Source organism: Rhinoderma darwinii, chromosome 8 (assembly GCF_050947455.1).
Source record: "Rhinoderma darwinii isolate aRhiDar2 chromosome 8, aRhiDar2.hap1, whole genome shotgun sequence".
NCBI classification, from domain to species: Eukaryota; Metazoa; Chordata; class Amphibia; order Anura; family Rhinodermatidae; genus Rhinoderma; species Rhinoderma darwinii.
The window spans coordinates 94951510-94964501 of record NC_134694.1 but is presented as its reverse complement, the minus strand read 5'-3'; the positions used below and the strand labels follow the sequence as shown (position 1 = coordinate 94964501).

The 12992-nt window shown below is 40.3% G+C and overlaps 1 protein-coding gene across 11 annotated transcripts in view; it reads right to left on the bottom strand.

Annotated features, from left to right (window-relative positions):
* Positions 1-12992, bottom strand: part of MAP7D3 (MAP7 domain containing 3) — a 67657-nt gene that overhangs the window by 5460 nt on the left and 49205 nt on the right. For 10 of the 11 annotated variants that reach the window (XM_075835916.1, XM_075835919.1, XM_075835924.1 and 7 more), the window contains 8 exons: positions 12397-12527; positions 11855-12114; positions 10353-10488; positions 9359-9539; positions 5681-5785; positions 5365-5418; positions 4438-4495; positions 234-432 (listed from right to left, as the gene is read on the bottom strand). In XM_075835916.1, coding sequence (XP_075692031.1) covers positions 234-432; positions 4438-4495; positions 5365-5418; positions 5681-5785; positions 9359-9539; positions 10353-10488; positions 11855-12114; positions 12397-12527 — 1124 coding nt within the window. The remainder of the gene's footprint in view (positions 1-233; positions 433-4437; positions 4496-5364; positions 5419-5680; positions 5786-9358; positions 9540-10352; positions 10489-11854; positions 12115-12396; positions 12528-12992) is intronic. The other variant, XM_075835917.1, reaches the window with a different exon arrangement.

The following is a 12992-nucleotide window of genomic DNA, read 5'->3' as shown; positions in this document are numbered from 1 at the left end:
GCCAGCAGGATACGGATGACAAAATGTATCCCAGTTTCCTGTGGGGTAAGTTTTGAGTCCAGTGGCATTAATTGTGCTGTCAGAATTCTCCATAAGCTTGACAGAGAAATGTTGCTTGCAACGATTCTATGTCTGGCTATGGAGGCCAGAAAGGGGCACAAACTTTGTCATCAGCTTTGTCAGCTGTGTTAGAAACGCATTCAATCAATACAAGAGGACATATCTCCACTGACCTTAACTCTAGTGCGGGTGCAGTTTCTGATGAGTGTCCATTAAGTTTCTCCTCAATATCTTGCCTGTCCCCATTAATAAATAATTCGTCGCTTTCCACCTCTGCAGCTTTCTGGGACAAGGAATCCTGAGAATCTGTTTGTTCTACAACTTCACTGGGTCCATCTGCCTCCTCCGACAAGTCATCTTCATCGATCTCTTCTGAAAGAAAGCACCACAAAGTACAATATAATTAAACAAGTGGCCCATTGACTACTTAATTTAAATCTCACTGGTGGCTTCTGGTTCTCAATAACAAATCTGGCTTCTTCTCCCCATATACACTCAACATTGAAATTGCAACACCAAGAATGGCAAGCTGTAAGGTTACGAAAAAATCGAGAAAGTAGCAAGTGTCGCTAAGATATGAAAAATGATCACATTTTCAAGCACCTGGCTCCAATCTGTGGCATGTGTAGGGGCATAAGTGTCAGATAGAAAGCAAAGTTTTGAAGCCACATGAAACCTCAGAAATTGGATCAAGTGGTGTGGGATGATTGTGCGATGCCTCCGTGTCGTCTAAGTACCAGTTATCGCAAACTGAGGGGGAAAGAATCCTTGAACTGAGAGACCTTGGTTTAACTCTCCGGCAGATCGCTACGCGCCTAGGTCGAGATGTTCAACGTTGCGTGTCTCAGAGTTTGGGAGAGCAACAACAAACAGGAATGACAGTAAGAGGTGAACCTCTGCACGGACGGATCGTCCGATTGGAAGAATGGCGCGTAGTGATCCATTCTGTACTGCAAGTGAAATTGGACGACACATCCCAAGCCTAGGGAGGCAGCCGGTGTCAACACAATCCATCAAAAGCCATTTGCACGGCATCGGGCTACGAGCCAGACTACAGGTGTTCAAGTGACCACACAGCACTTCTCTCAAAGGCTATCATCGTGCACAGCTAGAAGACAATGGAATGGAGGTCTATCCTCTTCAGTCAGGAGTCCCGCTTTTATCTCAGACACAATGATAGCCAGAGATTGGTCTGGAGACCACGTGGGCAATGCCATGAAGAGGCCTTCACAAGGGAACAGCCAAAGTTCTTAAGTTCAAAATAAGGACCAAAAAGTAGCGCTGCGAACATCAAGCGAAATCCAGACCATGGTAGTATAGTAAAGGACTTTATTGTGACTACAAGCCGCTTCATCAGGCCAATAAATTTACAGACAAAACAGACACATCTTATATAATAGAACCAATTATGCAAATTCATTAAAAAAAAAACAACCAGAAGTTAAAGTAACAAGCAGATGGGAGGACAAGTCATATTATACAATAAACATAATGGGCAGAGATGTAGTTCATCACGTATTTCTCTGCCTATTATGTTTATTTTATCATATGATTTGTCCTCCCATCTGCTTGTTACTTTCGCTCTCTGACCTCATATGACATCAGACAACAGCTTGACTTGTTGTTTTTTTTAAAAATTAATTTGCATAATTGGTTCTATCATATAAGTTATGTCCGTTTTGTCTGTAAATTTATTAGCCTGATGAATTGGGCAGTGAAAATAAAACCAATCCTTTTTCTTCAATAAGACGTAGCTTTAGCTCAAAATTTTTAGTTTTCTCAACAAACAAAGGAAAAATAGAACCCCAGCATTGGTAAAGCAATTTCTCTGGCAATACCCCATATGTGGTCATAAACTGCTGTTTGGGCATAAACTGCTGTTTGGGCATAAACTGCTGTTTGGGCATAAACTGCTGTTTGGGCATAAACTGCTGTTTGGGCATAAACTGCTGTTTGGGCATAAACTGCTGTTTGGGCATAAACTGCTGTTTGGGCATAAACTGCTGTTTGGGCATAAACTGCTGTTTGGGCATAAACTGCTGTTTGGGCATAAACTGCTGTTTGGGCATAAACTGCTGTTTGGGCATAAACTGCTGTTTGGGCATAAACTGCTGTTTGGGCATACAGTAGGGCTCAGAAGGGAAGGAGCGCCATTTGGCTTTTGGAGTGCAGACTTTGCTGGATTGGTTTCTGGTCGCTATGTCGCATTTGCAAAGCCCCTGTGGGACCAAAACAGTGAAAACCCCGCAGAAGTGACCCCATTTTGGAAACGACACCCCTCCAGGTATTCAACTAGGGGTGTAGTGAGCATGTTAACCCCGCAGGTGTTTTGCAGAAATTAGTGTGCACTCGATGTTGCAGAGTGAAAATGGGATTTTTTTTTTCCATAGATATGCCAATATGTGGTGCCCAGCTTGTGCCACCACAACAAGACACCTCCCTAATTATTATGATGTGTTTCCTGGTTTTAGAATCACCCTACATGTGACCCTAATCTGTTGCCCGGACATTTGACAGGGCTCAGGAGTGAAAGAGTAACAATGCGAAGTTGAGGCCTAATTTGGCGATTTACAAAGTATTGGTTCACAATTGCAGTGGTTCTGATGTGAAATAATAAAAGAAACCCCTGAGAATTGACCCCATTTTGGAAACTACACCCCTCAAGGTATTTATTAAGGGGTCTAGTGAGAACTTTCACCCCACAGGTCTTTTCCATAAATGATTGCGCTGCGGATGGTGAAAAGTAAAAAATTATATTTTTCCCTAGATATGCCATTTCAGTGGCAAATATATATCGTGCCCAGCTTGTGCCACTGGAGACACCCCAAAAATTGTTAAACGGGTTCTCCCGGGTATGGCAATGTATGTGGAAGTAAACAGCTGTTTGAGCACACTGTACGGCTCAGAAGGGAGGGAGCACTATTTGGCTTTTGCTTGGTAGAATTTTTGTTTGGAGTTTTACTAGTATTTCAGTTTATAATGTGGGGGCATCGGTGGCATGGTCAGGTGGTATAATAAGGGGGTAAGCAATAAAATAATCCATAGAGGTGTGTTACGCCGTGAAGCAATCCCTTCTAGACAGGCCGGTGTTGCACTGATAAATGGTGTCCTTTCTTATCCTCTCCCAGCAAAATTTCCCAAACTGCAAAGGTGCAAAGTGTTGTCCTAGTATAATACCAGCGCCCTCGCTTCCAGCAGGTATGTTTGGGCCCCACCCTTCCTGGTTCCCTAATTTTAGGGCCGTGATAAATCACCTCTTGAAACAGAAGAAATGTTCCCCTCGGGCCTCCACAACTGCATATTTTTTCTTTCCTGACTTATTGGAGCCTTAACTAATTTTATTTTTTCATAGACGCAGTGGTATGAGGGCTGTTTTTATGCAGGATGTGCTATCGTTTTTATTGGTACCATTTTGGGGTACATGCGACTTTTTGATCACTTTTTATCCTATTTTTTGAGAGGCAAGGTGGCCAAAAAACAGCAATTCTGGCATAGTTTTTTTTTATACAGCGTTCACCATGCATTATAACTTCCATGTTAGCTTTATTCTGCGGGTCAGTACGATTCCAGCAATACCAAATTTATAGCACTTCTTTATGGTTTTACAACTTTTTGCACAATAACATTTCTTTTGTAAAAAAATGTACTTTTTTTGTCGCCATTTTGTGGGAACCATAACTTTTACATTTTTTCGTTGACGGAGCTGCCTCCGGGCGGGGCCTAATCTGCTTCCGTAATGGCAGAGCAGGAGGCAATTGTGAGGCCTCCTGTTGCCAAAGAAGCAGTCTGCAGCCCTGCAATTGCAGGGCAAAGCTGCCGATCTGCCAACCACTGAGATTCAGCGATCGCTTTATCTAAGGGGTTAATAGCAGGGATCATAGCTAGCTCCGGTTCCTGCCGTTACAGGTGGATGTCAGCTGTAACATACAGCGGACATCCACCGCTCATGACGCCGGCTCATCTCCGGAGACGGCGCCAACTTTCCAACGTCTATGGAAGCCTGGAAGGTTTCCGTACTAGGCAGACCGGAAGGCCACCGGTTTCCATTGCAGCCACCGTCACCCCAGCAATTCCATGCTGTGGAGCCAATGAGCTGCAAACACCTTAAATGGGATTACTTTTGACCAATGCATTTAAGGGATTAATGGCGGGGATCGAAGCCAACTTCGGTCCCCGCCATTATAGCAGGGTGTCAGCTGTAAGAGGTGTATAGGACTCACTAGAAACTATGGCAATATCAATGTATACGTTCTCACTTGTAAAATATTCTGCATTACCTTTGTGTGTTCATCAATACCCTATGATTCCATGAGCACTTGGTCCAAAACGCACCAAAACTTTTTCCAAAACCATGTTTTGGACACAAACTTGACTAACCTTGTAGGTCTTTCTCTTCATCGCCAATGTCATCATCGTCTTCATATTTGCCGTCGCCCTTTCAAACAATGAGAAGCAGCAATACTTTTATTTAGAATAGTGATAAAAATCCAATTTAATTTTTTTTAAATTAGCCACTAAAAACAAAAAAACTGTTTTATTTCTTCTGATCTGCGTTGCATTCATAAATCTTATTTCTCAGCTTTGGACAATCCCTTTTTTGTCAGAAGGGTCAGCTGATCACAGTGTCCTGGCAGCAAGTGTGAAAATGAAATCAATGGCCTGTCCATGTAATGCACAGACGAGGAGAGTCCTGAGCAACAGATGCTCCCTGTAGCCGTTCTCCACGCTGCCTAATAGGGGAGGGTACATAGGGGGGGGAACACAATTTACTCTGAATTCCCTGATATGGTATTTGAAAATGAGTTCTCAAAACCCCAGGACCGCTTTAATGTCTGTATAATTACAAGAATGTAATAATTATGAGTTTAAAGGGGTTATCAATTGAGAGGCAAACAGACATAGAGAAGTATCTCCCCTATAGAAGAGTCCCCTCTATAAGAAAGCGCAGAGAGCCACTACAAATAACGTTTTTCTCTCTGGAGGACTTGGTGTGACCATTGTGTATAGTCACCCAATGACTTTAATAGGTGAAATGTAACACTACATATGCCCCTAGTGATTACAGCTGATCGGGGGAGGTCCCAGTCTTCATTGTCAATGGAGCGGAAATAGAAAATGAATGAATTTAAATCCTTGTAAATATAAGTTGTGTGACAACTAAAATGGCCATCATTACAGCCCCCAAGAGGGATGTCAATGAGCTTTCCGAGAGTAATGGAGTGCAAATTAGCATATTTAATAAGACAGGTGACCAAAGGTATAAAGCCCAATGATGTAGACATACTTCATGATAGATGCACCTACCTTAACATCATTCTGATCGTTCTTCCTAGTTCTCTTCATTATTTCTTCAATTCGCTACAAAAAGATATAACATTTGAATTTTACACTGGCATGATATGACCATACAACACAGGTTTACCCTGATCTGATGGTCTTTGCTGGTTGTATCTTTAATGACTGTTACACGTAGAGACCTATGTATGAAGATATGTAAACAGATCAGATACAAGCCATACAACTGAAAGAAAAACTGTCTGGTTAGGTAACATCGGACAGTGGTTCCTTGAAAAGCATAGTACGAATGGTTGATCATAGGAACACCCTGATCATTTTATACCTTTTTCCTTTGCAGTCTTTCTTGCATATTTTGCTGCATCATTTTTTCCCGTTCTTGTTTTTGTTTCTCAGCTTCTTCAAGAGCTTTGGTTTCTGCTTCTTCTCTCTTAAATGAGATGACAACAAATTACATTGACAAAGTTACGCTATATCTAATAATGTAACGGCATATAGTTCGGATATGCCAGAACATTGCGATTGGTAGGGTTTTACTTCTGTAACCTCCGCCGATCAGGGAAATGATGTGACCGTGGCCCCTTTGCCTTATTCCCTGCACAGCAGCGATCCAAGCCACTCGCTGTGCAGGCAACTGCAACACAGCCTCATTCTGTGCAGGGAAAATCTGTGAAGGAGCAGCAGTGCTGAAACTCCAGCAGGTCAGTTGATGAAAGGTTTCTCGGCTGATTTTTTTCAGTGCGTGGATGAAATTTGTTTCAATCTTATTCATTCTACTGCTACTGTATTACACGGCGGATTTTCAACAATAAATCCGTTGCGGAAAATCGACAGTGTTTAAATCGGTGTGTTTCCCTACCCTTAACCCCTTCAGGACACAGATGATTTTTTCAAATCTGACATGTGTCGATTTATGTGGTAATAACTTTGGAATGCATTAACCTATCCAAGCGATTCTGAGATTGTTTTCTCGTGACATATTGTACTTTATGGTAGTGGAAAAATTTGGTCGATAAATTCAATATTTATTTGTGAAAAACACCAAAATGAAGAGAAAATGTGCAAAGATTAGCGCTTTTCTCAATTTATATGTATGTGCATGTAAAACAGATAGTAATACCACACAAAATAGTTACTAGTTAACATCCCTCATATGTCTACTTTATGTTTGCATCGTTTTTTTCACGTCCTTTTATTTTTCTAGGACGTTACAAGGCTTAAAACTTTAGCAGCAATTTCTCATATTTTCAAGAAAGTTTCAAAAGGCTATTTTTCCAGGGACCAGTTCAGTTCTGAAGTGGCTTTGAGGGCCTTATATATTAGAAAGTCGCCATAAATCACCCCATTTTGAAAACTGCACCCCTCAAGGTATTCAAAACAGCATTAATTTTTTCTTTGCTGAAATTAATTTGTAATACATTAATTTCTGTAACAAGATTTTACCAGAGAAAAACTTAATATTTATTGCCCTGATTCTGCAGTTTTTAGAAATATCCATACGCACCCTAGTGTGGTAATTTACGGAAGCACAAGCCTAAGTAGCAAAGGAGCACCTAGTGGATTTTGGGGCCTCCTTTTCCTTTTTTTAGGAATATATTTTAGGCACCATGTCAGGTTTTGTGGTGCCTAAACAGTCGAAACCCCTCAAAAGTGACCCCATTTTGGAAACTACACACGGCAAAACTTTTTTTTAGGGGTATACTTCGCATTTTGACCTCAGTTTTTTTGCAGAATTTAGTGGAATTAGTCTGTGAAGATAAAAATCACCTTTTTTTCTGCGAAAACATAGAATTTTTTTCATTTTTACAAGGAATAAAAGGAGATAAAGCACCCCAACATTTGTAAAGTATCTTCTCCAAATTACGGCATATGTGGTCATAAACTGATGTTTAGACTCACAGCAGGGCTCAGAAGTGAAGGAGCACCTTTTGGAGCGCAGATTTTGCTGGAATAGTTTTCAGTGCCATGTCGGGTTTGCAACGCCCTGGAGGGAACAAAACAGCGGAAACCCCCCAAAAGTGACCCCATTTGGAAACTACACCCCTCAAGGAATTTTTCTAGGGGTAGAGTTAGCATTTTTACCCCACAGGTTTTTTGTAGAATCAGGCCGTGAAAGTGAATATCAACATTTTTGTCCACTAAAATGTTGAATTTTTTAATTTCCACAAGGAAAGAGCACCCCAACATTGGTAACGCAATTTCTCCCGAGTACTGCAATACCCCGCATGTGGTCATAAATGTTTTTTTTTTTATTAGTAATTAATTAACCCTTTCAGGACTGATCCTTTTTTGCTTTTTCATTTTCGTTTTTCACTCCCCGCCTTCCAAGAGCCATAACTTTTTTCCATCAGAGCGGTGTGAGGGCTTATTGTTTGCGGGAGGAGTTGTAGTTTCTATTGACCCCATTTAAAGTACCATAAAATGTACTGGGAAACTGAACAAAAATTATTTGCGGGCTGAAATTGGAAAAAGCCGATTCCTTCATGGTAATTGGGGTTCTGATTTTAAGTCTTTCACCGTGCGGTAAAAACGACAACTTTAGTCTTATTCTGCGTCTCAATAAGATTACGGTGATATAAAAAAACCTATATAAATTTGGTATTTTACAAAGAAAAGACTATTTGTTAAAAAAAAATTAAAAAATTGTTTTGTATCATCACATTCTGAGAGGCATAACTTTTTTATTTTTTGGTCGATTGAGCGGTGTGAGGGCTTATTTTTGGCAGGACGAGCTGTAGCTTTTATTGGTACCATTTTATGGTACATACAACTTCTTGATCACTTAATTTTTTTTTAGAGCGAAGGTGACCAAAAAACAGCGATTTTGTCATTTTAAACCGGGGTCTGCCGATATGCTAGAAACCCCTAAAGGGGTTAATTGACAAGATCAGCGGCAAAGGACGGCTGGCCGGCAAGAGTTGAGTGTCAGCTGTCGGCGATAGCTGACCTCCCGGTTCCCCGTGCACACTGTCGCCGACAGTGTGGACCGGTAACTATATGTCCTCGTGCGGGAAGTAACATCCCGCAACGACGTATAGTTACTGACCCGTGCGGATAGGGGTTAAAGAGGATCTGTCACCAGTTTATCAATTCCCTATCTCTTAACAAATCTAATCGGTGCTTTGCTGCTGATCACTACAGTGTAATTTTGTTTTAAAAAACGTTTATCAATTTGCAAAGTCCTGTGCATTTTTCTAAATATGCTAATTTGGCTTTAATAGCCAAATAGGAGGTGACTCTTTCTTTTACTCTGGGCGGTGTAATGTTTTCTGTATGACGCTGTCCTATCAGCATACAGCTCCTCCCCCTTCCCTGCCCAGCAACATAGTGTGATCATATAGTATACAGCTTCCATTCCCGACTGTGTATTCAACTGGTGATATCTCCGGTTGTGTCACAGCTACTGCGATCCTGGTGCCATATTAAAGATTAGAATCTCCTCTTTCATATACCGCTGTCCTAGGTGGTCCACAGCCCGAGATGGCCATTTGAAGTGATCCCCCTTCCCTCCAGCCTCAGTCTCTCACACTGTGTGAAGCAGCTTCATGCTGATAGAACAGCGTCAGAGGCTGTGAGGAGGCTCCACCTCAGGAGAATCACTGCGGTTACCGCCCACTTGTCTAGTATGGGCTCATTTACATATTTAGAAAAAAGCTCATAACTTAAAATAATAAACGTTTTGGGACACACTTTTCACTGGCATTATCAGTGTGACGTTGCCTATTAGATTAGCTAGGAGATTGGGCATTTCTAAACTAGTGACAGATCCGCTTTAAAGTCACAGATGATTGCCTACACTGGATATTATAAACTCTCAGGATGAGATTTTTATGGGATCTTATGCACAGCAATCTTGAGAAATTGCGAGAAAAATAAAAATTTAACTTTTCTTTGAATCGAAGAAATAAAAACAGAAAACCCCCTTTAAATAATTATATTTAGTGAAAATCTGGTTAATGTAATAACTGAATGGTCTCTTTAAACACTGCCTCATTTTACACACCTGTTGCTGAAGCTCTGCCAGTCGCTCCTGTTCTTCTTGGTCTCTGCGGAACTTTTCCTCTTGCGCTAGTCTTTGTTCCTCCTCTCTCTCCAGCTTTCTCTTCTCCTCCAATAGTTTAGTCTCTTCTTCTAGTCTAAGTCTATCCTCTTCTGCTGTACGAGCCATTTCTTCCTGTTTTATCCTGTCAAATGTTGTAAGTTAAATCAAATCGGTGTGGTCAGTACTGAACGGTGCCCAAGATAAATCCCAGTTCCTCAAGCGGAGTAATCTCTGTTTAAAGGTGCTTTTACAGATTTGCAGCATTTTTGTGACTTCAGTGATTTATTGCAGCGGCCGGATGTTACACTGTAGTGAATGGGATTTTAAGAATTTCTGTTCACACAGTGCAAATTACAAATGCCTGGTTTTTAGTGTATTCTGTGTTTTTTTTTGCGTTTTGCCGCAGATCACCCCAATAACTGCAATGGGGAAAAACGTATTTAAAAGCCACGAGTGAAAAACATTAAACATATTTATTGGAAAATTAGGCAAAAACTGTCGAATACTATAACTCTTCCTTCCTTCCAATCTCAAAGCAGATATTTTACTATACTATGTTCTCCTGTTTAAGGCAGCTTATTATGGGGACAAATCCGCTCTACTATTAATCCAAACGGCACAAAAAAAACACCAAAAAAAACCATTGTGCTGTTTGGCTAACAAACAATACAGCGGACTCTTAGTTATGAGCCCCCCCGGCCTCCTCTGATGTGAACAGACCCTAAGCTATACCTCAGTGCATTGACAGATGGAATTACAACTAGAGACAGTGGATGAAGTGGTCCTGTGTGTACAAAGTGAAAGCTTCTATGTCACCACATGAGTAAAACGATGTGTTTCCAGTGTCTAATCTTCGATCCATATAACTTCTCTTAAAATTTTTACTAAAAAAAACTGCCTTATACATTATTGTTTAACCTTCCATTGAAAAGACAAAAGTAACTAAATCAATTACCTTTCTTCTTCTAGTCTTTGAATTCGTTCTTGCTCCTCACGCTCTCTTTGTTCCCGTGCAAGACGGCGATTTTCAGCTAATATTTTAGCAGCTTCCTCAGCAGTGTTGCTCCCTGATATAGTCTTGTTACTAGGTTCTAGGAATAAACAATTTTGTCTCATATTTGTAATGCTTCTACAAAAGTCACAATTTCCAATTCATATTAACAAAACTGAATTCACCAACCTTTCTGTATTAGTGATTAAGTTCTGTACAAACGATGTCATCCAACCTACACTCCCAACTTTTTCATGTGTTCTAACTGGGAGAAGTACCAAGCCCTATTAGCTACATAACCAGAAGCTCAACTCGTACCTTAGCCAGATGACCTTCACTAGACAGACCATGTTATGCATCTAGAACAAGATACAAGTGTTGCTGCAGTGTTTTTTTTCTACTTTTTTCTAACTTTCTTCTAGGTTATGGTTCTATGTGGTGTATACAGAGAAAAACTATAGCAAAACTTTTTATTCACAGTACAACATCAAAAGTGCCTCTTTATCCAGACAGCATAGCATTACTTTGAATCAATGTGTTGGGCTTATGTGTCGGAACGGATTTAAACACGTCAATAAGGCGTACTATTTAGTGATTAATTAAAGTATAGCGCCTAATCGTGAAGAAACCATATGACCGGTCTGTAAATGTAACGAACATTTCACACTGCGAAGAAGATGAAATTATAGTCACAGCAAAAAGGGGTGAAGAAAAATGAAAATGGTGCACGCTATTGGATTGTTTTGCACGACAATACCCTTTTTTAATGCAAGACCATCAAGGGACTGTATTCACACTTAGCGATCTGAGGATGATGATTTTAACTATTGAATGTAGCCGCCTACGAGTTCAGGGCACTTATAATGTGGTGACAGAGCCTCTTTAACAGGCTTAGTCTTGCTTTGGACAGAGAGTGCATTAACTTTGCAATGTACTTTCTGTGTCAATGCAGTCCCTAAGCCAAGATCTCATGAACTGCAACTTTGACATAATTCTATGGAAATGCTTATAGTTTAATGTCATCCACAGATTATCTGAACGGACTATTACTTTTATATATTTAAAAGGGGTGTGTGTTTCATTAGTGACAACAGGAAATACAGCCATTACAGATCATACAGGGGTTGTCACCTGGGCTCTTGAATGGCAAATCTGACTAACAATGCATGCCAGGCAGATTTATCCTTCAAGGAGTCTGGAGAAAAGAAGGTGGCAATCCATATGATTCTATTTTTAAATCCTGTTTACATCCCAGATAACTCTTTTTAACGTATAAAGAGAAATAAAAAGAAAGATGGCAGATAAGAGTTCCATTACTAAAATACACCCACACAAAAAAAAAGAAATACAATTCTCGTGCCATCTTGATTCTTTCAAAACCTTTCATTATGGCACAACAGATACTGACATTCGACATGGTATAAAACTGTACAGATTATTATATACATAAAAGGGTTAACATTTACCATCTTTGGTCTTTGAAGTCGCTGCCTCCTTTTCTGAGGTCTGTGGGGTTTTAGGCTCTGTGCTAATCGTATCTGTAGATTTCTCCTTTGGTTTAGTTTCTGGGTCAGCAGTCTTTTTGGTAGCGTTTAAGACAGATGGTGTGAGTGAAGGACGCTGGATTGGAACTGGTTTTTGAGTGGTGGTTGGTGAAGGAGCTCTCTGCTTCAATAAGCTTGGAGATGGTGGACGGTTTCTCTGGGTCAGTGGGCTACTGTTCCTTCTGAAATTTTATTACAGAAAGTTTTTTTGATAGAGTTATAACATCTATGCAGTTTACACAATAACAAATACAACATTATTTTTTTGAAAAGTCCTCGACATTGTTACTAGCAGCTTTATGTCCTTATTCTTATCTTCTTTGGTCAATAAAAATTCATGATCACAAAGATCAGTGTTATGACTTTCAGGATATTTAACAGGAGATATAACGGAGAATAAAAAATAAAAATAAAAAGGTGAAAGCAAAAAAAAAAAAAAAATGGACTAAATGACCGCCACTTACTTTTCAAGTGTTGGCGATGGAGCACGCTTTGCTACACCAGCGGGAGAAGGAGATCTTCGCCGTGAAGTCACAGTAGGAGACGGTGGCCGTTTCCCAATAGATAGTGGTGGCGGCTTTTCGAGGCCTGACTTCTATTAAGCATATTAATTTATTATACACATTGCTATTAAAAACAGATGGAAGTGCAAATCGTAAACCTGTTTTGAATGCAACGCACTATACCCCTTAAAAGTTACAATAAAGAAATGACCAATTATATATATTAAGTCAAATGCCATTGAAACATCTGCAAATCTAAAACTATGTAGTATAAACTGTGAAAACAGGAAATGGAGAAAGTTTGCATCAAATCTGTAAGATAAAGGCCTACATCATATGTTGTAGTAAAGGTGCTCTTACACATAATACAGAATTAGTCTGAACCACTGATTATGGTTGGATAGGTCGACGATCTAATGGGTACGGGTACCTCCTGACCATCCCTCAACGGCAGATGTTAGCGGGAACGAAAGATTCATGATGTTGTATTTCAACATGCCCGATTCTTTGTTCACACGGGAGTTTAGCCGCTGGCAGAGGTGTCTGGCAGGGATTTA